Source organism: Macrotis lagotis, chromosome X (assembly GCF_037893015.1).
Source record: "Macrotis lagotis isolate mMagLag1 chromosome X, bilby.v1.9.chrom.fasta, whole genome shotgun sequence".
Taxonomy (NCBI): Eukaryota; Metazoa; Chordata; class Mammalia; order Peramelemorphia; family Peramelidae; genus Macrotis; species Macrotis lagotis.
This window is the reverse complement of record NC_133666.1, coordinates 518850199-518872931: the sequence shown is the minus strand read 5'-3', so window position 1 is coordinate 518872931 and position 22733 is coordinate 518850199. Positions and strand designations below refer to the sequence as shown.

The 22733-nt window shown below is 34.0% G+C and overlaps 1 protein-coding gene across 1 annotated transcript in view; it reads right to left on the bottom strand.

The window, feature by feature from the left end:
- Positions 1 to 883: 883 nt before the first annotated feature.
- MCUR1 (mitochondrial calcium uniporter regulator 1) overlaps positions 884 to 22733 on the bottom strand; it is a 131446-nt gene continuing 109596 nt past the window's right edge. The window contains exons 5-12 of the mRNA XM_074202102.1: positions 20940 to 21059; positions 17395 to 17498; positions 16645 to 16746; positions 15385 to 15426; positions 11858 to 11929; positions 9316 to 9369; positions 4783 to 4897; positions 884 to 4338 (exon numbers count right to left, since the gene is read on the bottom strand). Coding sequence (XP_074058203.1) covers positions 4283 to 4338; positions 4783 to 4897; positions 9316 to 9369; positions 11858 to 11929; positions 15385 to 15426; positions 16645 to 16746; positions 17395 to 17498; positions 20940 to 21059 — 665 coding nt within the window. The 3' untranslated portion in view covers positions 884 to 4282. The remainder of the gene's footprint in view (positions 4339 to 4782; positions 4898 to 9315; positions 9370 to 11857; positions 11930 to 15384; positions 15427 to 16644; positions 16747 to 17394; positions 17499 to 20939; positions 21060 to 22733) is intronic.

The window sequence follows — 22733 nt, the reverse complement described above, 5'->3', positions numbered from 1 at the left end:
ATTGGGGACAGAATACTGGAGAACATGCACATTTATAGAGCTTGTTAATCAGCAAAGGTGTCTGAGAGCAAATGATCAAATGGGTAATAAATAAACCAAGAGAATACCATTCAGAGGAGAGGGTGGTCAACAGTGTCAATTGTAGCAGATAAATCAAGGATAAGGACTGAGAAAAGGTTATCTTATTTGGCATTTCAGAGATCACTGTTAACTTTGAAGAAAGCAGTTCCAGACTGCAAAGGTTTAAGGAGAAGAGGCAAACTGGAGGTAACAATTGTAGAAAACTTGAGTTCAAGAAGTTTAATGAAAGACATTAGCTTGAAGGAATGACAAGGCCTAGTGGTTTCTTCATTACTTTTTCTTTTTTTAGTTTTTACAAGGCAGTACGGTTAAGTGATTTACCCAAGGTCACACAGCTAGGCAATTATGTGTCTGAGACAGGTCCTCCTGATTCCAGGGCTCTATCCACCGCACCACCTGGCTGCCCGGACCTAGTGGCTCCTTAAGGATGGTAGACACCTGGATATGCCTGGGTATATTTGAAGGCAACAGAGGAACCAACAAGAGGAAGTTGAAATTTCCAGTATTCCAGGATTGAATGGATTAGAAATCTTGGTGCAGGCAAAGAAAAAGATTAGGAGGGAAGTGGCATAGGGAGAGGTAGAATGATTAGAGATTATGGTGAGAGAGATGTCAGAGTTTCTATTTAGGAAAGTGGGTAATAGTGAAGTATAATAACCATTTCTTTTTAGCTGAAGTGGAATGAAGGAGCAGGTCCTAAGTTTAAGGAAACTAAGGCATTAGATCAATGATTCTGGGGAATAGGGTTAAGATTCTTGACTTTTTGATTAGAAAAAAATTCAATAGCCACATATTGCTCTCAATGTATTTATTTTAAATATTAAAAATATTTCATGTCTTCTATTACAAAGACATTATTCATCTCTTTACATATTTAAATTTAATTGAACATCACTGAATAATATAGTTAAGAAATGATTTAGAAATGGAAAAAGATAATATGATTCAAATAGTATACATATAAAAGACTCCAAATATTCTCAGACATTTATATACATGATAGATGAGTTGTTTCCAAAAATAAACTTTTGCTCTGGTATCAACAAGTAACTTTTGTGTTAAATTATTCAAAGGCTTTAGCGATCTAAAACCTAATTCCAGGGGGGTCATCAGTATATCTTAGTTTTAAAAAAATAAGATGACAGGAATCCTTAACAGAGTTCCATTTGACTCAAAGGAGTAATAATAATGAAGGTACTTGTCAATACTGACTTGGTTAATTATAAGGCAGAAGTGCTGGGGGGAGGGGGGAGAGGAGGGAAGGGGACGGGGGGTGGCAGGAGGGAAGATTAGAAAACTGAGGAGTCTATCTGCTATACATCATGACAAAACTAAATTCAACAAAATTTTATTAAGTACCTATTTTATATATAAAGCACTGTGCCAGGTGCTAGGTGAGATACAAATTTTAGATAAGACATGCTCATTTATGTCATTGGTAGAGTGAGCTCACAGCAATGAAATAGCAGATTTTTGAAATTATCAAACTGTAGAAAACAAGGAACAAAGAACATCTTCAGTAGGAATAGTAGGTAGCAGCCAGGTTAAAGTTGGAGATCTTCACTATTGCCCAGAAAAAGTATTCAGGATTTTACTTTTATTAAATCTTCAATGCCAGATTCCAACCACAATTTTAGGTTTGGTAAAATCCTTTTCCTCTGATTTCTCAAAAAAGGTATTTAAAATATTTGAGGGAATCAATGGATACATTCAGACTCCTTTACCAGATATTAAAGAAGGAAACCCAGCTGTGATAATAAAAAGGGCATACTAATTTAAACTGAAACACTGCTTCGAAAAGAGAAATGTATCAACAGGTGACACATGAGTGCAGGATTAAAAGAGCAAGGAATGGTATTTAGGTTATATCTCTATTTTTAAAGACATTACTGGAAAAGCACCCCTCAAAACCCCTACTGTAATAAAGACTGAAGTGTCTTCAAACACATCTCATATGAAAAAAAAAAGCAAAACATGACTGTTGAACTGATGTCCTGTTTTAGGTGTTGAGGTTTATACTGTACCCTTGATTCTACAGACTATCTTTATGGTGCTATTTTCTAGGGGTTTATTTTCAATATTGAATCAGAGTAAGATTTAGGTGGACAGACCAGATGCCATAGTTTAGATGTGATACAATATGATTCTTCCATTCCCTACCTGCCATCTCTCCACCCCCATTCTCTGAAATTGTGACAACTCAGTTTTTTCTAGGTAGGGTAGGGTTCTGTCCTGTTAAGTAACAGTACACTTATATAGCCTAAAACTTCCAAACTTTGGTAGTAGAAGAGATTTTGCAGGGCATTTTGTCTAGAAAACTCTTAAAAATGAAATAATGGATATGAAATATTCCAAGCCTTCTTAATCCACAAATATAGGGATAAAACACCTAATAGAAATAAAAAAATACTGGAACAAGAAAGTTCCAAGTTAGGGTGGAGAATTTATTTTGCAAATTATCCTATATCAATAGTAAACCACCAAATAAATGAACTATAAAGTCATATTATAAAATACATTTCTATCAGTAAGAGTTATAGAATGGCATTCATCAGTGTTCTAATACGTTTGACAGACATTCTTCTTTCTGTTAAGAAGTTAAATACCAACAAGCTGGGAGACTAGATTAGTCAGTCTATCATAACTGCTACTTTTTGCTGAATATTCAATTCTTTCTGGAAAGTCTTTTCCAAAAAAAAATTAAGATATTTTACTCAACCAGAAGAAAGCAATATTGAATATTACATTTAACATTATTTAAATTTAATATTTTTAATAAATAGATCAAATTATTAGTGTCTTTTGGTGGCTTACGGTCTCAAATATATCCAAATTTGGGGGGTGAGGATGGAGAGGATTGAGCTTTCATGTTTATTTGAGGAGAGTATACCCAATTCTTTTCTGGAAAGGTCATACTAATTATTCTCTAACTATTAGCATTGGCACTGATTATATTATATGTAAAATTCTAACACACAGTTAACAATTTGATTAAGTCTTAACTTTTTAAAAACTATTCATGGTACTTATACTGAACTGTTAAATTAATGTAAAAATTTACTTGAAATTAAAATGCTTATTCTTTATTGAAAGAATTAAAACTGAGTTGAGAAGAAAATACTTTCTAAAACTAGGACTTTGGCTGAATTGGATACAGAAATTTTCTCTAATATTCTTATAAAAAGAAAAACTACATATATACCTTTGAAAAAATGATATAATTACAACTACATTTCAAAACTTAAGGTGGTTTTTTTAAAAAAAAATCATTAATGAGGAGGCAGACTAAAAAAAGAAGAACTATCTGATTAAGTTGCTATTTGGCTTGGAGCAATCTCTGGGCTTGAGAGTACAAGACTGAGTTAGTGATAGATGAGAATAAAATAATTAAATGATTGGTTTTCTTTCGACTGAGAAAGGTGGTCCTGGGTCCTGTGTCACCATGGAAACAAGACCAATATTTCCATTGTATAACGTGGATGGAAGTCTAGAAGAAATAGACTGTCATACAAAACTGAAATACAACATTGCCATGTTTGTTACAAGCAAATTTTCAAGATCATTAGAAAATGACAGTTTTGGTTCCCAAGTCACTCCACTGATAAAGAAGAAAAAAAAACACCACAATAGTTCAAGAGGTAAAGAAGTGATTCCATACTATGACAACACACTTTATCAGGTAACATGATTTTCTGGCCAGATGTCAAAAACAGCAAACAGTACAATAATTTAGTTGTTTAGTGAACACAGCAATCAACTCAAGTTTCAACAAAATGCAATGAAATAAAAGCATATTGGTGAATGCACTAGCTATTTGTTGCTAGAGCTTGAATCAAGAGAGAAAGAAATTTGTGGTCTTTGGATTAGTCTGTGATTCTTTGTCACTCAAAGTCACCATGATTTTTTAATAGTTAATTCCTTGTAGAGTAAGTATATGAAAGGTGAATATCACCCTGGTCAAGGTAAGTGGGTTCTTCAGTCAGTAGTATCTTCCTCAAATAAACATTCCAAACAAGATCAAAGGATATCAAAAAGATAAAGAGTCACAAGATTCCCTGACACTTAAAAACTGGATATACATATTAATTTCCATAAAAATAACAAAAATAAAATCAAAATCAGGGTTAAAATTTGAAACAAAGAAAAAATAATAACCTTATATTCTTAAGGCAAGACCATACAGGTCCCTTTAACGAGCCACTTAAATCCATAGACGATAAAATCCCAGAGCTACAGTTAGGCATGTAAATATAGAACCTGTTTAAAAAAAAAAGCAAGGAAAAGCTATTAGTTATTTTAATAGCTGATTTAAGGAATGCTTACTTATATAATCTTTCCCTTTTCCCACAGAAAACTGGAAGTTCAATGATTTACCATATTCCATGAAATACTTGCTTATAAAAACTACAGTTGCTCAAATGTAAGTAAAAAAACCAATGCTACATGTAACCTACAAAGTAAAAAGGAATGTATTTTTTTAGAAGAAAAAACCCTTGAGACACAAAGCCAATGTATAAAAATTATTGTAGTACAATTTATAGCACATCTGCAGTAAGGAAAGCAAAAATTTTATTTCTTAGTCATTAAAGATAATTAAGGCTTTATAAGGTAAAAATTCCAAATGACTGTTTTTTTCTTTGTGATTTGTTTTTAGGGCTTATCTTCAATTTATTTCTAACAGCTAAATGCAAAATATCTTACCTGCTAAATATTTAATATTATCAAGCTTGTGTGATTCAAGCATGGTTTTCAGGCCAGCAACTTCAGTGTCTATCTTTCTGTCTGTCTGAGTAAGAGAACGGAGTTGTTCTGCTTGCTTTAAAACAAAGAGAGACATGATATATAACTACTGGTTATTAGGTCCCATTGAACTTATACATCTAAGAAGTCTGATGCTGTGGGAGGGAATACATTATAATTGAGAGAGTGCTGGACTGGGGAGTAAGGATGAACTGCATTCTAATTTTGTCTCGAAGACTATGTCACAAAAACTCTGAGCCTCAGTTTCTCCACTTAGATTATCTCCAGGGATATAAAAGGGTGTAAATTCAAGACTATATATAAATAGTACTTTCAAAAACTTTTGAGGATCCCAAAAAAGAAATCTTAAAAAAAAGCCAAAGAATGGGGCAGGTAGGTGGCACAGTGAATATAGCACAGGCCCTGGAGTCAGGAGGACCCGAGTTCAAGTCTGGCCTCAGACACTTAATAATTGCCTAGCTGTGTGACCTTGGGCAAGTCACACTTAACCCCATAGTCTTGCAAAAACTAAAAGAAAATTCTTTTAAAATTTTTTTTATTTATTTAAAGCAATGGAGTTTAAGTGACTTGTCCAAGATCACACAACTAAGCAATTAAGATCTGAGGCTGTATTTGAACTCAGGTTCTCCTGACTCCAGGGCCAGTACTGCGCCACCTAGCTGCCTCTATTCTTTGGCTTTTTAAAAACAATTATGGCCTATAATTATGGTCACAGAACAGACAAATCAAAATGCTTATTTGAAGTAAATATGGAAACAAGAGTTATAGAACTTTTCTTAAATATAAACCAAGAACAGCATATGGTTGATCATTATGTGGTTTGGATAAATAGAGAGATATACTGAACCATAATATAGTTTTAGCTGGATTACAAAGTAAACCATAAATGTTAGCTGTGTTCCTCATTAAAAATGCTATATTCCTACTCAATTCTTACCTGCAATGAAACTGAATTTTTATAAATGCTGATGGGTGATAAGCAGTTTTATACTGCTACCCTTATGATATAAAGAATATCTAGATAAGCAAAGTTTTCTATTAGGCATCAATGTCCACAATTCCTTCATATGGATCTTAAAAAACCCTTGTTCTAAAGGGAGCATTCAGCTTCAAAATTAAAATAATATCTGTCATTTATATTATAATTTAAGATTTAAGATTTTATATTTAAGATATTATATTTTAAGATTTAAGATTAAAGCCACTTCAAATGTTATCTCATGTGCTCTAACTACAACCTCTCAAGAGGTTCCATTTTTTTCAGGTTATTTATTTACTGGCATACAGTTTGGCAAAATAGTTCCGAATTACCTTTTTAATTTCCTCCTTATTGGTGGTTAGTTCACCCCTTTCATTTATTATATTTTTAAGTTACAAAATTTCCTTCCACCCTCCCTTCCCACCCCCCCTTCCCTCAGTGGCAAACAGTCAGGTTAGCACTGTACATAGATATTTTGGATAAACATGTTTACATATTAGTCATTTTCAGTATGAAGAATTAAGATTAAGGGAAAGAGATTTTTTTTTAAGGTTTTTGCAAGGCAATGGGGTTAAGTGACTTGCCCAGGTCCACAAAGCTAGGTAATTATTAAGTGTCTGAGGCCAGATTAATTCAGGTACTCCTGACTCCAGGGCCGGTGCTCTATCCACTGCACCATCTAGCTGCCCGGAAAGAGATAATTTTTACAAAATGTTCATCAGATTCTGAAGGGTTGATTTTTCCTTTTTTTTTGTTTTGTTTTTCTTCCTCTGGATAGGGATAACATTATCCATAGCCAGTCTAATATGGTCATCCTAACTCTTTGGTAGCTGAGAGGACCTATTCCCATTAAGGATGATCATCTCACAATGTTGTTGTTGTTTACATTGTTCTCTTGGTTCTACTCCCTTCGCTCAGCATCAGATCCCATAAGTCATTCCATTTATAGTTTCTTATAGAATAATAATATTCCATAGTATTCATGTACTTTAACTTGTTTAGCCATTCCCCAATCAATGGACATACCCTCAATTTCCAATTATTTGCCACTACAAAAAGAGCTGTTATGAAAATATTTAGGAAAGTAGAACTTTCCTCAGTTTTAAAAATAATTTCTTCTGGATATAGACTTAGAATTGGAATTGTTGGGTCAAAGGGTATGAATATTTTTATTGTTCTTTGGGCAGAGTTTCATATTGCTTTCCAGAATGGTGGATCTGTTCACAACTCTACCAGCAATATATCAACGTCCCAATCCTCCCACAACCTCTCCAATAATGATCATTTTCCCTATTTTTCATCTTGGCCAATCTGATAGGTGTGAGGTGATACCTCATTGTTGTTTTTAATTTGCATTTCTCTAATCAATAATGATTTGGAACAGTTTTTTTTCCATATGATTATATATAACTAATTTCTTCATTTGAAAACTCTCTAGTCATATCCTTTGACCATATATTTATCAACTGGGGAACGACTTGTAACCTTATAAATTTGAGGCAATTCTCTATATATTTCAGAAATGAGACCTTTACCAGAACTCTTAGCTGTGAAGATTGTTTCCCAGCTTTCTGCTTTCCTTCTAGTTTTGGCAGCATTGATTTTATTAGGGCAAAACCTTTTAAATTTAATATAGTCAAAATCATTCATTTTGCATTTGATAATGTACTCTAATTCTTGTTTGGTCATAAATTTATCTACTTTCCATAGATCTGATAGATAAGATTATTTCTTGGTCTATTAATTTATCTATGATGTCACCCTTTTTATCTAAATCCTGTACCCATTTTGACCCAATTTTGGCATAGGGTGTAAAATGTGGGTCTATGCCAAAATTTTGCCATACTATTTTCTAGTTTTCCCAACAATTTTTATGAAATAGTGAGTTCTTATCCCAGAAGCTGATGTCTTTAAGGCTTGTTAAATAGTAGATTGCTGTTGTCATTTATTGTGATTTTTTTTGAACCTATCCTAATTTCTTAACCAGTACTAGGCAATGTTGTTGATTGCTGCTTTATGGTATAGTTTTAAATCTGGTAGAACTAGGCCACCTTCCTTTACAATTTTTTCATCAGTTCCCTTGCTATTCTTGACCTTTTGTTGCTCCAGATGAATTTTGTTACTATTTTTTTTCTAGCTTGGTAAAGTAGTTATTTAGTAGTTTGATTGGTATGGCACCGAATAAGTAATTTAATTTGGGTAGAATTGTCATTTTTATTACATTAGCTTGACCTGTGAGTAACTGACATTTTCCCAATTATTTAGATCTGACTTTATTTGGTTGAAAAGTGCTTTATAATTGTGTTCATGTAGTTTCTGGTTTATCTTGGGAGGTAGACTCCCAAGTATTTAATGCTGTCTACGGTTACTTTAAATGGAATTTCTCTTTCTATCTTTTGCGCTTGGGCTTTGTTGTTCATATATAGAAATGCTGATGATTTATGTGGGTTTGTTTTATATCCCGCTACTTTGCTGAATTTGTTGATTGTTTCAAGGAGTTTTTTTAGATGATTTTCTCTGGTTCTCTAAGTATAACCATCTTATCATCTGCAAAGAGTGAAAGCTTTTTTTCCTCATTGCCAAGTCTGATTCCTTTAATTTCTTTTTCTTTTCTTATTGCTAACCTCCAACAGGTTCAAAAGAGGTTAACTGACTTGCCTAGGGTCACATAACTAGTTAAGTGAACTCAGGTCTTCCTGTTGCCAGGTCCAGTTCTTTATCCATTACTCCAGTCAGCAGTCAATGTACAAGTAAATTTGATTGTGCTCCAGTGGGGGGCTTGAGGAGGTTGGAGTCAACTCTGCTTGAATTAAATTTATAATCGCAAACCTTTCTTTCATCGTCACATTTTTAATTTGATGAAAAATTCAGGATTTAGAAGTAGAGGGAAAGGGAAGCTGTCTTTTGGAAATAAAATATTTTCTTTCAGAAAAGATCTCCTTGATAATTAGCACAAATTACTGTTGAATATTAGTGTCCAAACAGGGTAATGTACAGAATTATTCATTGTCATTTGAATGTTATCAGGCCATATCACCCCTAGACCCTAGAGGTCTCAATTAGGATCAGTTAAATAGCACATTAGAAAATAAAAAAGGTATAAGAGACAACCAACAGGGTTAAAAAGTTAAACAAAATAAGGCTTTTTTGTGTCATCAATCCCCAATAATTAGCCTCCCAAAATCTCAATGGAGTATTTATTCCCTGGAATTTTATTCTATAAGATTCCCTGGGAATCATCATAGAAGTGAAGAAAAGGAGAGAGAATCTCTTGATAATTCCTTTGTAACCAGTACAAAAGCTACCTAATGTTTACTACTAGTTAAAATGGGATTCTGCATCTTTTAGGATCTGATTATGCCATCAGTCACCTGAGAGTTCATACTTTTAGCACAGGCACACACTGGTTATACAATCCAATAACACATTAGTCATAACAGGAGACAAAGGTAATTTAAAGATATAAAACAAGAACACTCAGTTTCACTTCTTACCATTGCTAATACTTCTGATCTCGTTTCAAGTAACTTTCTTTCGTTCAATGAATACTGAAAAGATAAAATTTAACTTGTGTTAGGCTACAACTTCATTCCAGTTTATCTCTTGCTCTAGTATCATATTAATACTGTAACAAAGTGCTGGGACTGGAGTCAGGAAGACTCATCTTCCTGAATTCAAATATAGCCTCAGTTGTAACCCTGGACAAATCATTTAACCATATTTGCTTCTGTTTCTCATCTGTAAAATGAACTGAAGAAGGAAACGGCAAATCATTCCAGTATCTTTGAGAACAAAACCCCAAATAGGTTACAAAGAATCAGATACAACTGAAAACAACAACAAATTGTTCTAGAATCATCTGAGGTATAGGAACAACCATGTTACTTTTGTCTAGGGATATAATAAATAAGAAATCTAAATTCTCCAGATGTAGTATCCCAATAGTCTGGAATCTTTTTCTCCAACTCTTAGTGTCATCTCTACTTTCAGTTCTCCTTTAAGGGTTTAAGTTTTGGAGAGAATGAAAAAGTTGGGAAAGAGTAATCCAAGACCTGTTCGATGTTGGCAAATCAGGTGGTTGAGGCCTGGATAGAAAGAATGGGGGGGGAAATAGTTAAGAAAAAATAGTACATGTTGTCTTATATGCCAACTTACACAAATTTTAAGGTTTACTAAATATACTTAACTAGTAAAATCACTGTGAGAATAAAACACTGTTGAGTGTCAAGAAGAGCCACACTACAGTGATAGTTGATGCTACTTTGTACTGGGTGACACTTTTGGCATGTGAATTGCATTTAATCATGTCACTTGAGTGACTGGATTTCTTGAAATGAGGATAATTAAGAGACAATCGATTACAGTTTTGGTGGTGAGTAGGAAATAATTTAGTTTACTATTTTTTTCAATCATGAAATGCCTAACATTTAAAAAATACATGATATTTTCTCTCTGTAAAGAATGAAAACCAAAAATTAGGTTAGTAATGAGGAGAGGACCCCAAACTAAAAGTAATCTTAGAAGCAAGTAGAAGCCAAGTAGGATAATAGATAATGGTCATCTTTTAAAAACTATAGGTTCAACGCAAGGAAGCTCATTACTAGAGGGCAATGTAGAATAATTTTCTAGCATTTGTTTACCACTCTAGTCTTAACAATTCAAATATCAAAGTCTCCTTTCCATGAGAATATCCAAAAGGAAGTGGATAATCAGCTGAATATCAATTAAATAACTAAACTGTTTATACTAGGCATCTATCTAACCAATAGCTCCATGGAAATATACAACTTCATAGATGGCATCAGCTGAAAATAAGAAGGGCAGTCTTTCAAGAAGGGAAAAAATAGTTCTCTACACTTCATTTGTTTTGTCCCTGTTTTCAATATATCTCCCAACTGATAGTGACCCCTAGATCAGGCTGTATTAAAGAACAGTCTGTTTGCAGGAAATACTATTTCTTACTTACAAAATCATAAAAACCAAAAGGTACAAGAATTATGTTTTCCTATAGAAACTGATCCTCTGCTAGGGCTGTTTTCTTTTTTAGGGTTTTTTGCAAGGCAATGGGATTAAGTGGCTTGCCCAAGGCCACACAACTAGGTAATTATTAAGTGTCTGAGACCAGATTTGAACTCAGGCACTCCTGACTCCAGGGCCGGTGCTCTATCCACTGTGCCACCTAGCCACCCTGAAACTGACCCATTACTAATGGGCATTCTGCACCTAGTAAGAATTTGAAATACAGTTGTGCTTAAGATTTCCAGTGATAGCACTAGATTAAAAAGTGATTGTTTTTTGGTCTCAAAGATGCACAGCCTCAGTGTATGTGAGAAAATTGTGAAAAAGGAAAAAACAAGAGCTGATAATTATTCTTTATTTTTGTGTATATCAAGTCTTATGCCAACAAAAAAAATTTAGAAGCATATATTATTCCTTAGCAAGAAAGATGAGAAATGAGTTATAAAGAATTCCATAGACATCTAATTAGATCATTAAAACCATTTTACTATTAAAAATAGTTACTAAGTTAATAAGTCTGAGACCAAAGAATATAACTTCAAAAGGACACACAAAAAAACCAGTGTTAATTTACAATTTAAATCTTTATCATTCCAGTCCAGTTATCAGTATATTTCCTGAAATAGATTCTGAAGATACTTAATCTTATTCAATATAATATTAGAATCTAAGTGCTTTTGATCTCAATTCAAGTATCAAATCAAGTATTCAAGGATCAAAGCATCCAAGCTCAGTTTGACTAAGCTTTACATTTTCATTCTGATAACATATGCCAAATTAAGTGAAAGAAAAGTTCCTGCAGCTTGAATAAGAACCAATATAAAAGATATTTTGAAATTTAAGGTACAATTTGAGAAAAGTTTAAAAATTACAAAAATCAAATAAAAGGTTTTTGACTTGTGTCCAACCCTGCCACAGTTTTATGCACCGGATAGTCTTAAATATTCAAACTTCATGTAAATTCAGGTTTCACCTAGAATTTTATCTTAAAATGAAACTCAATTCCAAAGAACATACCAATTCTTTTACTCTGCTTTTTTCTATATTGAAATCCAATTTAATATCTGCTCGTACTTTAAGTATTTCATCCTGGGAAGCAAGTGAAAGAAAAGAGAGATGGAGAAAAAAACAAACAAAATAAAACATCAGAAAAGGGATGGAATCAAAAGAAAGGAAGTACTCAGTTCTACCTAGAATATTAGTTAATTCTTTTATCTATGAAGACAAACTCCATTGTTCTTTTACATAGAAATATTCTCTATGTAGAAGCCAAATAGGCTTCTATGTATTGAATAATACTTGGGGTTTTTTGAATAATACTTGTAAGTATTCTTTTTAAAATACAAAAGAATATATTACTCAAGAGTATATATCTTCTCTCTAAGGAGTGTTCCCACAACAATTTGAGTTTACTGCTAGAGCAGATCCAAGTACTGTTATGAAAAAAATAACTTTTTGATTTATTTTGTAAAAGAAAAAGTAAAAGCATACCTATTGCCAAACAAACAAAAGTAATATTCTGTAATAGTTCTGCTGAAAGACAAGTAACATACAACCCCTTGAGCTATTTAATGTTTTAAGAACTTATTTTTCACAAGGCATTATGAATCTGACAATCTCAATTCATAAAAATTAACTTTAGTAGATTGAGAGGTAGCCCTATAATTTAGATGTGTATTCAAGTTAACTTTTCACACACACACACACACACACACACACACACACACAGAACAGAACAAAATGATTAGTTTAAACTATCTGTTTGCCCTGAATAACCTTACATCTTAATAATCACATCTAGTTTTTGCAGTCACTCTAGAACTGGACATGGATAGAAAATAACAATAAAGAATTTAGCTTTTTCAGAGATAAGGAGGACTAGTCTTCATTAGGAGTTCTTGGCCTGGGGTATTTGATTTGTTTTTTTTTTTGAAAACTGTATTTCAGAACTACAAGGCAATTTGGTTGTGTTATGTGTTTCATCTTACATATTTAAATATATCAAATCAAGAAGTCTAAGCCTTCTTTGGATTGCCAAAGGGGCCCAAGACACACAAAAAAAGATTAAGTGAAGATATTTTCCTCTTTTTTGAACAGTCAAAAAAATCATGAAATACTTGCTCTGTGTAAGTGTTTGAGTGCATAAGAGAGGCAAAAACACAGTTCTGTACCTCTAGAAGCTTACACTGTAAGAGGGGAGACATGCACAAAACTCTCTATATACAAGAGGTATGCAGCATAAATGAAAGTTAATTAACTTATAGAGAAGGGAGATATTGAATAGAGTCCTTGGATCTATAGGCATCATGAAGAAGAGGATCCAGGTTTAAGTAAGATCCAAGCAAGGAGATTTTCTGGAAGAATAAAGAAGTCATACTGAGGGGGGATTACAGTTCAAATGGTAGAAAGATCTTCATTTGAGCAGGCAATGTTATCAGTCACAGTGCTATCTTTGACCTCTCTCTCTAGTATCTTTGTTCTGGGGGAACTATGAAAACTGAAAGTAGTGTAGATGCAATAAGAAGAGCCTTATCCATTCAGCAGTTTTCCTGCCCTGGAAGATGTCTCCAATCCTGCAGCTTACTTTGCCAACTGATGAATTCCTTCTGGGAACTTCCATTAGGGGAAGTTACCCAGACAATTGTTATTGTCACTTACTTCCTAACTCTGCTCCTCTTTTCAGATTTCTCCACCTCTATACTAGTAGTCTTCTTACTTTGGAATTTGCCTCTGCCTCTCCAGCCCTCTCCTTCAGTTAGTGAATATTTTACCTCCTTTAGTAAAATGTTCATTTTAGTCATACTTATGCCTCTCCCAGCTCCATTCTTCTCTGGACTTCTCTTCTTGGCTCCCATGTGGATACCATTCAATATAATAAGAATCCCCTTCCTGTGACTCCCATTTATGTTGTCATCTCCCATTAGAATATAAGCTCACTTAGGGCAGGGGCTCTTTATTATTTGCGATTTGTATTTTCAGCACTCAATACCACAGTGTCTGACATCTTATGGTAAGCTTTGTTCTATGAAACTATCTATCTCAGAGGGAAGGCATTAGCCATGGTGGGGAATTTGTAGTGGTAGAGGAACCAGGAAGATCTTCCTGCAGAAAGTAGGTCTTGAGTCTTGAAGTCAAGGAAACTAGGAAGCAGAGGCAGTAGTGTGTGTGTGTGTGTGTGTGTGTGTGTGTGTGTGTGTGTGTGTGGAAACATGCCAAGCCAATTGGAAAGGTAAGATAGGGAATAATGAATGTGGGGGAAAATAAGCTGGTTTAACTGGATCAAAGAATACATTAAGTAAATTTACCTTTTCTTTTTTTTAGGTTTTTTTTTTTTTGCAAGGCAAATGGAGTTAAGTGGCTTGCCCAAGGTCACACAGCTAGGTAATTATTAAGTGTCTGAGACCGGATTTGAAGGCAGGTACTCCTGACTCCAGGGCAGGTGCTTTATCCACTGGCCAACCTAGCCACCCTACCTTTTCTTTTACAAAAGAAATCAAAAGGTTATTTTTCATAACAATACTTTGGTCTGTCTCCAGCAGTAATTCAAATTGTTATAGAGGTCCAAGATGGTGTTTTTGCTTCTCTCTCTCTTTTTTTTCTGCAAGGCAATGGGGTTAAGTGATTTGCCCAAGGTCAAACATCTAGGTAATTATTAAGTGTCTGAGGCTGAATTTGAACTTGGATTCTCCTGACTCCAGGACATCTCCTTTACCACCTTTCTGCCCCATTTTTGCCTCTTTTATCAAAGAGGTTTTTAGATATTAAATACATTTGATCCTGAAGGAAATAGGGAGCCACTGAGTAGGGAGGTTAACACGGTCGGAATTAAATTTTAGTGAAATCACTTTGGCAGCTGAGTCACAAGTGGACTGGAGTGAGGAGACCTAAGGTAGGGAGATCAAGCAGAAGGTTCTTAAAATAGTTATGATGAGGGCCTGCATTATGGTGATATCAGGTCTAGGTAACTGAGATTGGTGTTGCCTTTAACAGTAACAGGAAAACTGTGAAGAGAGGAGTGACTGAAGGAAGGATGATATGAGTTCGTTTTGACCATGCTGAATTTGAGATTTCTATTGGACATTCAATTCAATTCAAGACATGGAATTATTTGTATAGAAAAGACAGCTGAACCCAGGGGAACAAATGAGATCAATAACTAAGCTAGTATGGAGGGAGAAGAAAAGAGGACAGAGGCTTGGATGACATCCACAGAATATAACAAAAACTAACATAAAAGGTCTTCTCTCTTTAAAGTCATCATGCTTTAAAAGAAATTCTCAAATATTAGCAAAAATACAAAAAAAAAGCTGAGATTAGTCATGGTTGTCTTTCTAGCACAGACTCCCAATTCGTATTAGGAGGTTCAGGTATGCTAATAGTTTGAAAAATATAATGAGATAAACTTTAAAATAAAAAACATTCATCCTACTATCCTTATATTCTCTGCTTCATGGATTTAAAAAATAAAATTTTAGTCTTTCTGGAATTATAAATATTTTTAAAACATTAATGATTCTTTGTTATTACTCAAAAAAATACCTTACCATCACTCGCTGTTTTAACTGCCGGAGTTCAAGCGTTAATTTCTAAAAACATAAAAAGAAACATGTCAAATATAATAATTAAAGATTTGTCAAAAAAAGAAAAAGTTAAAATTCAATTCCTTTTTCCCTAGACTGGGATCCTTTTCTTTCTTTTTCCTCCAATTTTATGCATTTCAGGTTTGTTCAAGATAACTCACTTATGTGAGTTACCATCAATCTAAGTGCATTAACAATCATACTACTACAAACATACACATTACAAATAAACACACAACAAACATACTACATTAATTACACAATGTTTCTTGAAGGATGTGTGTCAAAAACTGTTTAGCTATTTTTTTGTGTCAATTTGTCTCTAAGACTGAGTCTTCCTCTGTTTCTAATATCTCATTCAAGTTTTTTCAACTACTCCAGCCCTAGTTCAATTGGCCAAAAGGAGAGAAACCTCTGAGTTTGAGACAAAGGAAATGAGTCTTTCTGAGATTATTTTTGAAGAAGACTAAGAATATATACAGCTGACAAAGACCATAAGTCTAAAAGCTACAATAAATGTAGCATTTTCAGTTAAACAGCAAATTTGAACTAGTAATTATCATAGTGGGCAGTTAGGTGATGTAGTGGATAGTCTCAGGTCTGGAATCAGAAAAATTCATCTTTGCTAGTTGGGTGGGCAAGTCACTTAACTTTGTTTGCCTCAGTTTCCTTAACTGTAGAATGAGCTGGAGAAGGAAATGGTGGACCACTCCAGTATTTTTGCCAAGAAAACCACAAACGGAGTCACAAAGAGTCAGATACAATTAAACCACAAATAACAACCATCATACAACCTGGACTTCAAATCCTCTAGAGCAGGGATTCTCAAGCTGCTATCTGTTAACTTTTTTTTAATCTATTTAAGGCAATGGAGTTAGGTGACTTGCCCAAGGTCACGCAGCTAGGTAATTATTAAGTGTCTGAGGCCACATTTGAACTCAGGTCCTCCTGACTCCAGGCTGGTGCTCTATCTACTGTGCCACCTAGCTACCCCTATCTGTGAAATTAAAAAAATTTTTTTTAACATTTCAAGAGAACTGATTTTTGTTTAGAATTCTATGCATTTTATTTTATTCAATGAAAAACATTATTCTGAGGTGTACATAGACTTCAACAGACTGCTTAAGGGTCTATCACATAAAAAAGGATAAGAACCCTTACTTTAGAATTGTTTTTCCCACTGCATAAGAAATTTTATAAGTAGGAGAAATTCTATAGGTTTACCTCATTTTCAGTTCTGAGCGTTGAAAATTCACTCTTCTCTAAAATGATCATATCCTTTTTGACGCCAGCAATCTGAGACATTATCTGCTGTACAGTGATCTCCTAGTAAAAGAAACCCCATACAAAATTGACTCATATTACATAGAATGTTCAACTTATTCTCTCTTTGACGTTGTGGTCATACATAAAGTAGATACTTTTCACCAATGTCTAGAGGGTCTGAATGTAATATATAAGATGTTAACTATCACCAAGGGGATAATTAAAATCATAAAATTTAAAATTATGTCTAGTTACAATTTTGAGAACAAATACTTAATTTTTGTACTTAAAATTTTCTAGAACTAGAATAATCATTTTGATACCTAAAGATTCTATGTCTAGATTAATAAAAAATTTCAAATATGTAAAATGCTTTTCATATTATATACATGCTTAGCTTATATTAAGTTTTAGGAGGAAAGTTTTTTAAAAAACTTTCATCTTCTATTTTTCTTCCTTGCTCCTCAAATACCGCAATATTGTAATTATATTTTTGTTTTCAATAGTTGACTTTTCACAGCATTGAACTTCTTTGCCTCTGAGGACTTTGGAGATGACTGCTGGCTTTTTTCATTTAAACCAGGTACCCAGTGAATTTGAGGGTCAAAACATAATGTAGGTTACTGATTCACATATATATGTATATACCACTTTCCTTATTTTAAAATAAAATACCCACAAACCTAGAAGATTTTCCTTTGATCTAACCTGATGCACCTTGGTGACCATATTCTTGCTGACAACCTCCATGTTGATATTCATGATCTTCACTAATGCTGAAACAATGATTTCTGCTTGTTGAGTAGTAAACCCTAAGTAAATAAAACAAGTACATTCAGGAAAATTCTATGGCTCAGATAAAATCAGCAAAGTAATAGCCCAATTAAAAACTATAAAAAAGGAGAAATTTTTTTGTATTAGCATGATCAATCTGTGGCTGTGCTAACAGTCACAAGAGAACAATTCTGGGATGTAAATAATATGTAGGCAATGGAGCAGAATGGAAGAATGTACAGCTTTTATGAAACACTTTTATACCAGGCACTGGGGAACACAGAGACCAAATAAATAAAATAAATAAAATCAAGAGTCTCTGTTCTCAAAGATCATAAATCTAGAGCAGAAAAGGGAATTTGAAAAGATATAGTCTAAACAGCTCATTTTAAGGATAAGGAAACTAAGAACTAGGAAGGTTAAGGGACTTGCCCCAGGTTACACAGGTAGCAAGGATAAAAGGTGGAATTTGAATCCTGACAGCAGTGCTTTTTTCTTTTACTAAGAGCTTCCATTTTATGTTGAAAAATAACACGTACCCATTAAAGTAAATAAAAAAACCACCTACTAAGTATATAGAATATAAATGTAGCAAGAAGCAGACTGTGATGGGTTTTAAACACCAGGAATTTGTTATTCCTAGAAGTAATAAATAGGAAGCCACTAGAGCTTTTTTGAGCAGGATTGTGACATGATTAGTTCTATGGTTTAGGAAAATCAAGGTGCCAGGAATATGGATTACTGAGGGACTTGAGGGAAGATGCCCAATTAGAAAGTTATTCAGTAAATCAATAATTAAGTGCCTACAATTTGCCAGACATTGTATCATGTGAGGTGGATATATATGAAAACAGGTAATAGAATATAAAGTCAATACAATTGAATACAAAGAAGGTAATTACAAGGTAGAAGGAAGGGAGATCATAAAAAAAGTTTTAGGAGGAAGATGGTGCTTGATGCTTAAAAGAAGACAGGGTTCTATGAAGTAGAGAGAAGGAGCAAGTTCATTCTAGGACTAGAGGAGAGCCAAAGCAAAAGGCACGGAGGTGAGAAATGGAGTGCTGGGTCACAGAATGTAGGATATACAATGTACAGTGAATCTGAAAAGATATATTGGGGATAGGTTCTGCAGGGTTTTAAAAACTAAACAGAAGGGACGGCTAGGTGGTGTAGTGGATAAAGCACTGGCCTTGGAGTCAGGAGTACCTGGGTTCAAATCTGGTCTCGGACACTTAATAATTACCTAGCTGTGTGGCCTTGGGCAAGTCACTTAACCCCATTTGCCTTGCAAAAAAAAAACAACCCCCAAAAAAACTAAACAGAGAAGATGAGTTTACTGAGTAGAAGAGAGAAATGATAGAGAGACACTTCAGCAAAATGGAAGATGGATGAAAGTGGGGAGAGACTTGAAGCAAAACCTTCAAAATAATCTGGGCAAGACCTGAATTACATAGGTGGTGATATGAATAGAGAAGGGCTTATTTGTGAGAGATTATCATCCTGGGGGACTAGAAGAATGGTAGAGCCTTCAACAGACATAGAAAAGTTTGGAAGAGGACTAGGTTTTGGGGAAAAGAATATGAGTTCTGTTTTGGACTTGCTGAGTTTAAGATGTCTTCAAACCCAGTTTGAAATGTCTGTGAAGCAAATGGTGATGCAGGGCTGAAACTGAAGCAGAGATTGGGAAGATCTAACCTATTACTTCATTAATTCCTTTGTCTCCTCTCTTCAACTTCTTTGCTTTCCTCAATATCTCCAATCTTTTTATTCCCAATTTCTTTATCAGGTCATCACCCCTATTCTGACTTGACTTTCTTCCCTCTCTAATCATCACTGTTTGGCTTACCCACTTCAACTCTCTATTTTCCTCTCCTTGTGAGACCATAAATATCTCAATAAGAGGAACTTTTTTCATTCACTGCATTTTTATTTTCAACACCACTATAATACCTGGCACATAGTAAGCATTGTAAATAAGTGTTGATTGATTCTAGAGTTAAATTGACTAACAAGGTAGTGATTAGAAGTGTAGGAGAATGAAATGATGGGAAGTTTTGGTCAGACACAGAAATGCCAATTTTTGATTAAGGAAGTTGAATATATATAAATAAAGGTGAGAACTTCATTGATGTAAGAATTCAAGGAAGAGGTGAGGAAGATCTGAACTATAGTGGCAGCTATGTGGGTAGAGAAGAAGGGATGGATGGGAATAGAAAAGGGGTTTTTGCTTTGTTTTATCCTTAATTCTGTGACTCTGGGCATCTCTCTCTAAATAATACAGAGTATGGGGCAAATTTTAGGCACTTAATTATTGAATCAATAATCTGAAGTCAGTCAAGAAGTACTTACGGCACTTTCTTCATTTTTTAGGCATGCTCAAAGGGGAGTTTTCTACCTGTATACATGACAACTGGTTAAATAACTACACAATAAAATAAAATCAAAGTTGCATTTATTTCAACAAAGATGTGTCCATTTTAAACTTGTTTATTTATTTTCTAGCAAATTAGGCTTATTTCTTTTTTATTTAAAAAAGCACTGTTATATAATAAAAGCTCCATATAATGATATGTGCTATTTTGTATGATTCCTACCACAGGAAACTTTTTTGCAGCCCAACATTTTAAAAAAAATTTTTTTTTTTTTAGCTTTTTGCAAGGCAAACGGGGTTAAGTGGCTTGCCCAAGGCAGCCCAACATTTTAAAGGCAAATTTTATGCTGTAATAAAACCACTGCCTAAACTGTCCTTAGAATAGTGTTGTTATGGGAATCATGAATTTTGCTGACTTTGTCTGAATCAACAATATTACATTTTGGATTGTGATGGTATTACAACTTCCTTCAGAGTAAGTGATTTACAGACCTTATTAAAATTTATATATATATGGGGGAATCTAACTTCAAATTCCATTGAAACTATTAACATGTGAGATTGGCCATTTTTTCCCTATAAATAAATTGACTAATTGCCATAACTATCAATTATTCAGGAGTTAGCAAATGTTTGAAATTTGTAAGTTTCCTATTTTCTTTGGTGCCAGGTTCCTACACAGGTGGAGTTATAGCTGATTTTGGAGCAAAAGGAGTTACAGCAAAATTTTCTTGAAAGGACTTAAGGAAAAATTTTCTTGAATTGATTATTGATGTTTCTCTCTAATCCCCTTTTTAAATTGTTTTTGTTTTTACACCATAATCACCTTTTTTTTTGAATTTTTTTTTTTTTTGCAAGGCAATGGGGTTAAGTAACTTGCCTGAGGTCACACAGCTAGGTGACTGTTAAGTGTATGATGCAGGATTTGAACCCCCTTTTACAATTTATATTTTCAAGCTGAGCATTTTTTGGTATGTTTGTCACAAAATAATATTTTTAGAATTCAGGTTGAAGAATTACAAATCTTATTTAACAGCTTAGGTGAGAAACTAAATGAAATCTTATTATGATGCTTTATTTCTGAGCAATCATTATCTAAGAGAATTACCCTTTTCCTCCAGAAGACACACTACAGCATGAGTATCAAAATAGAGCTTCCTACTCCCTGAAGAGGTGAAAGGAGGTAAATTTTTTGCTTCTTGTTGTGACCCAGTTGAAATCCTCAGATCTAAGGATGAAAGGAAAACATAAGGCCAAAAAAAAAAGAATGCAATAATGTGAAATAAAGCATAAATAAAAAATGCATTACCTTAGAAAGATCTGTTCAAATAGCTTATATGGCTTAAAAAATACTTTTAACACACAGAAATCCTATTCATTAAATTCAATGAATCTCAACTTTTAAGTTTAAGGTCCTAGAATCTTCAGCCACAGAAATCATCCAAACTGCTGGAAAAGATACCTCAGATACCTAAATACTGCAAAAGACAACTTGGAGAATCTGTCATGGAGGTTATCTTTTGCAATTCTTTTTTTTTTAAAGATTTTTTGCAAGGCAACTGGGGTTAAGTGACTTGACCAAGGTTACACAGGTAGGTAATTATTAAGTGTCTGAGGCTGCATTTGAACTCAGGTACTACTGACTCCAGGGCCAGTGCTCTATCCACTGTGCCACCTAGCTGCCCCAATCTTTTGAAATTCTTACACAATTGGGAAGCTATAACAGATAATCTTTAATGCTCCTTCCAAATTATAAAATTTTATAATTCTATGAAAATGTATATATATATGAAAGATACAAAGATTCTCTTCCTTCTCCTTTTACTTAAATTCCCTAAAATCTAACACTATTTCATTATTTCACTTTACTTTCATGCCTAAACTTGGGTCTGGCCTTCAAAGGATATATTCTATCTTTCTTACCTTCCACATTATTAAAGCTGATGATTTTTCCCCCTATGGGATCAAGGAGCTTGAACTCCTTTTCCTATTTCTAATATGTTAATCATCCATGAGGACTTAAAAAAATTGCGAATGGTTTCTGGGCAGATTATAATAAAGGATACTTGGTTTAAGAGCATTAAAATGAATGCCACTTTATGAAATGTTAAATAATTGTTTCATTTGGCATCCCTTCTACCATAGATTAGAGGTATAAACAGTTTTGATATCAGTTTTCTATATTCCTAAGGGCAACCCATTTAATATGTGGAATACCATTTTTCCTCTAATAAGATGGAAGTGGAAGGTTTTGTCAATTAACTGTAAAGGAATAGATTTCATAGAATTAAACTTTCAACAAGGCTCAATCTATTTAGTTCTCAGCAGTATATTAAAAAGAAAGTTTTGATCTTTTCAAAATCAAAGAAAAGTAAGCAGGGGGAAGAGCATTGGTTCTAGAGAAATAGGCTTCAAGTTTTACCAAATACTACTGTCTATGTGACCTTGGACAAGTAAATTAACTTCCCAGGGCACTTTCCTGGGTTTTGATATAAAGGGGTTGGATTAAATGGTCTCTTAAGTCTCATTCTTTATCATTTTCATTTTTCATTTTTTTTTTTGTTTTGCACGGCATTGGGGTTAAGTGGCTTGCCCAAGGCCACACAGCTAGGCAATTAGTAAGTGTCTGAGGCCGGATTTGAACTCAAGTACTCCTGACTCCAGGGCTGCGTTCTACCTACCGCCTCCTAAAATGCTATTTTAAAAAGTAATAACAAAATTGTGTTCCCTCTCCCTACACACACAAGCAAGTAACAATCCAGGGAGCAGAGAACAGAGGCTTATCATAGTCATTCTAAGGCTGGAGCTCTAACTTTGACTGTTTCCTTGCAGAGATCCTTTTTGTTTTTTATCTTCTTCCAATTCTCTTTGAATTGATTTCCTCGTTAAAGAGATGGAGATG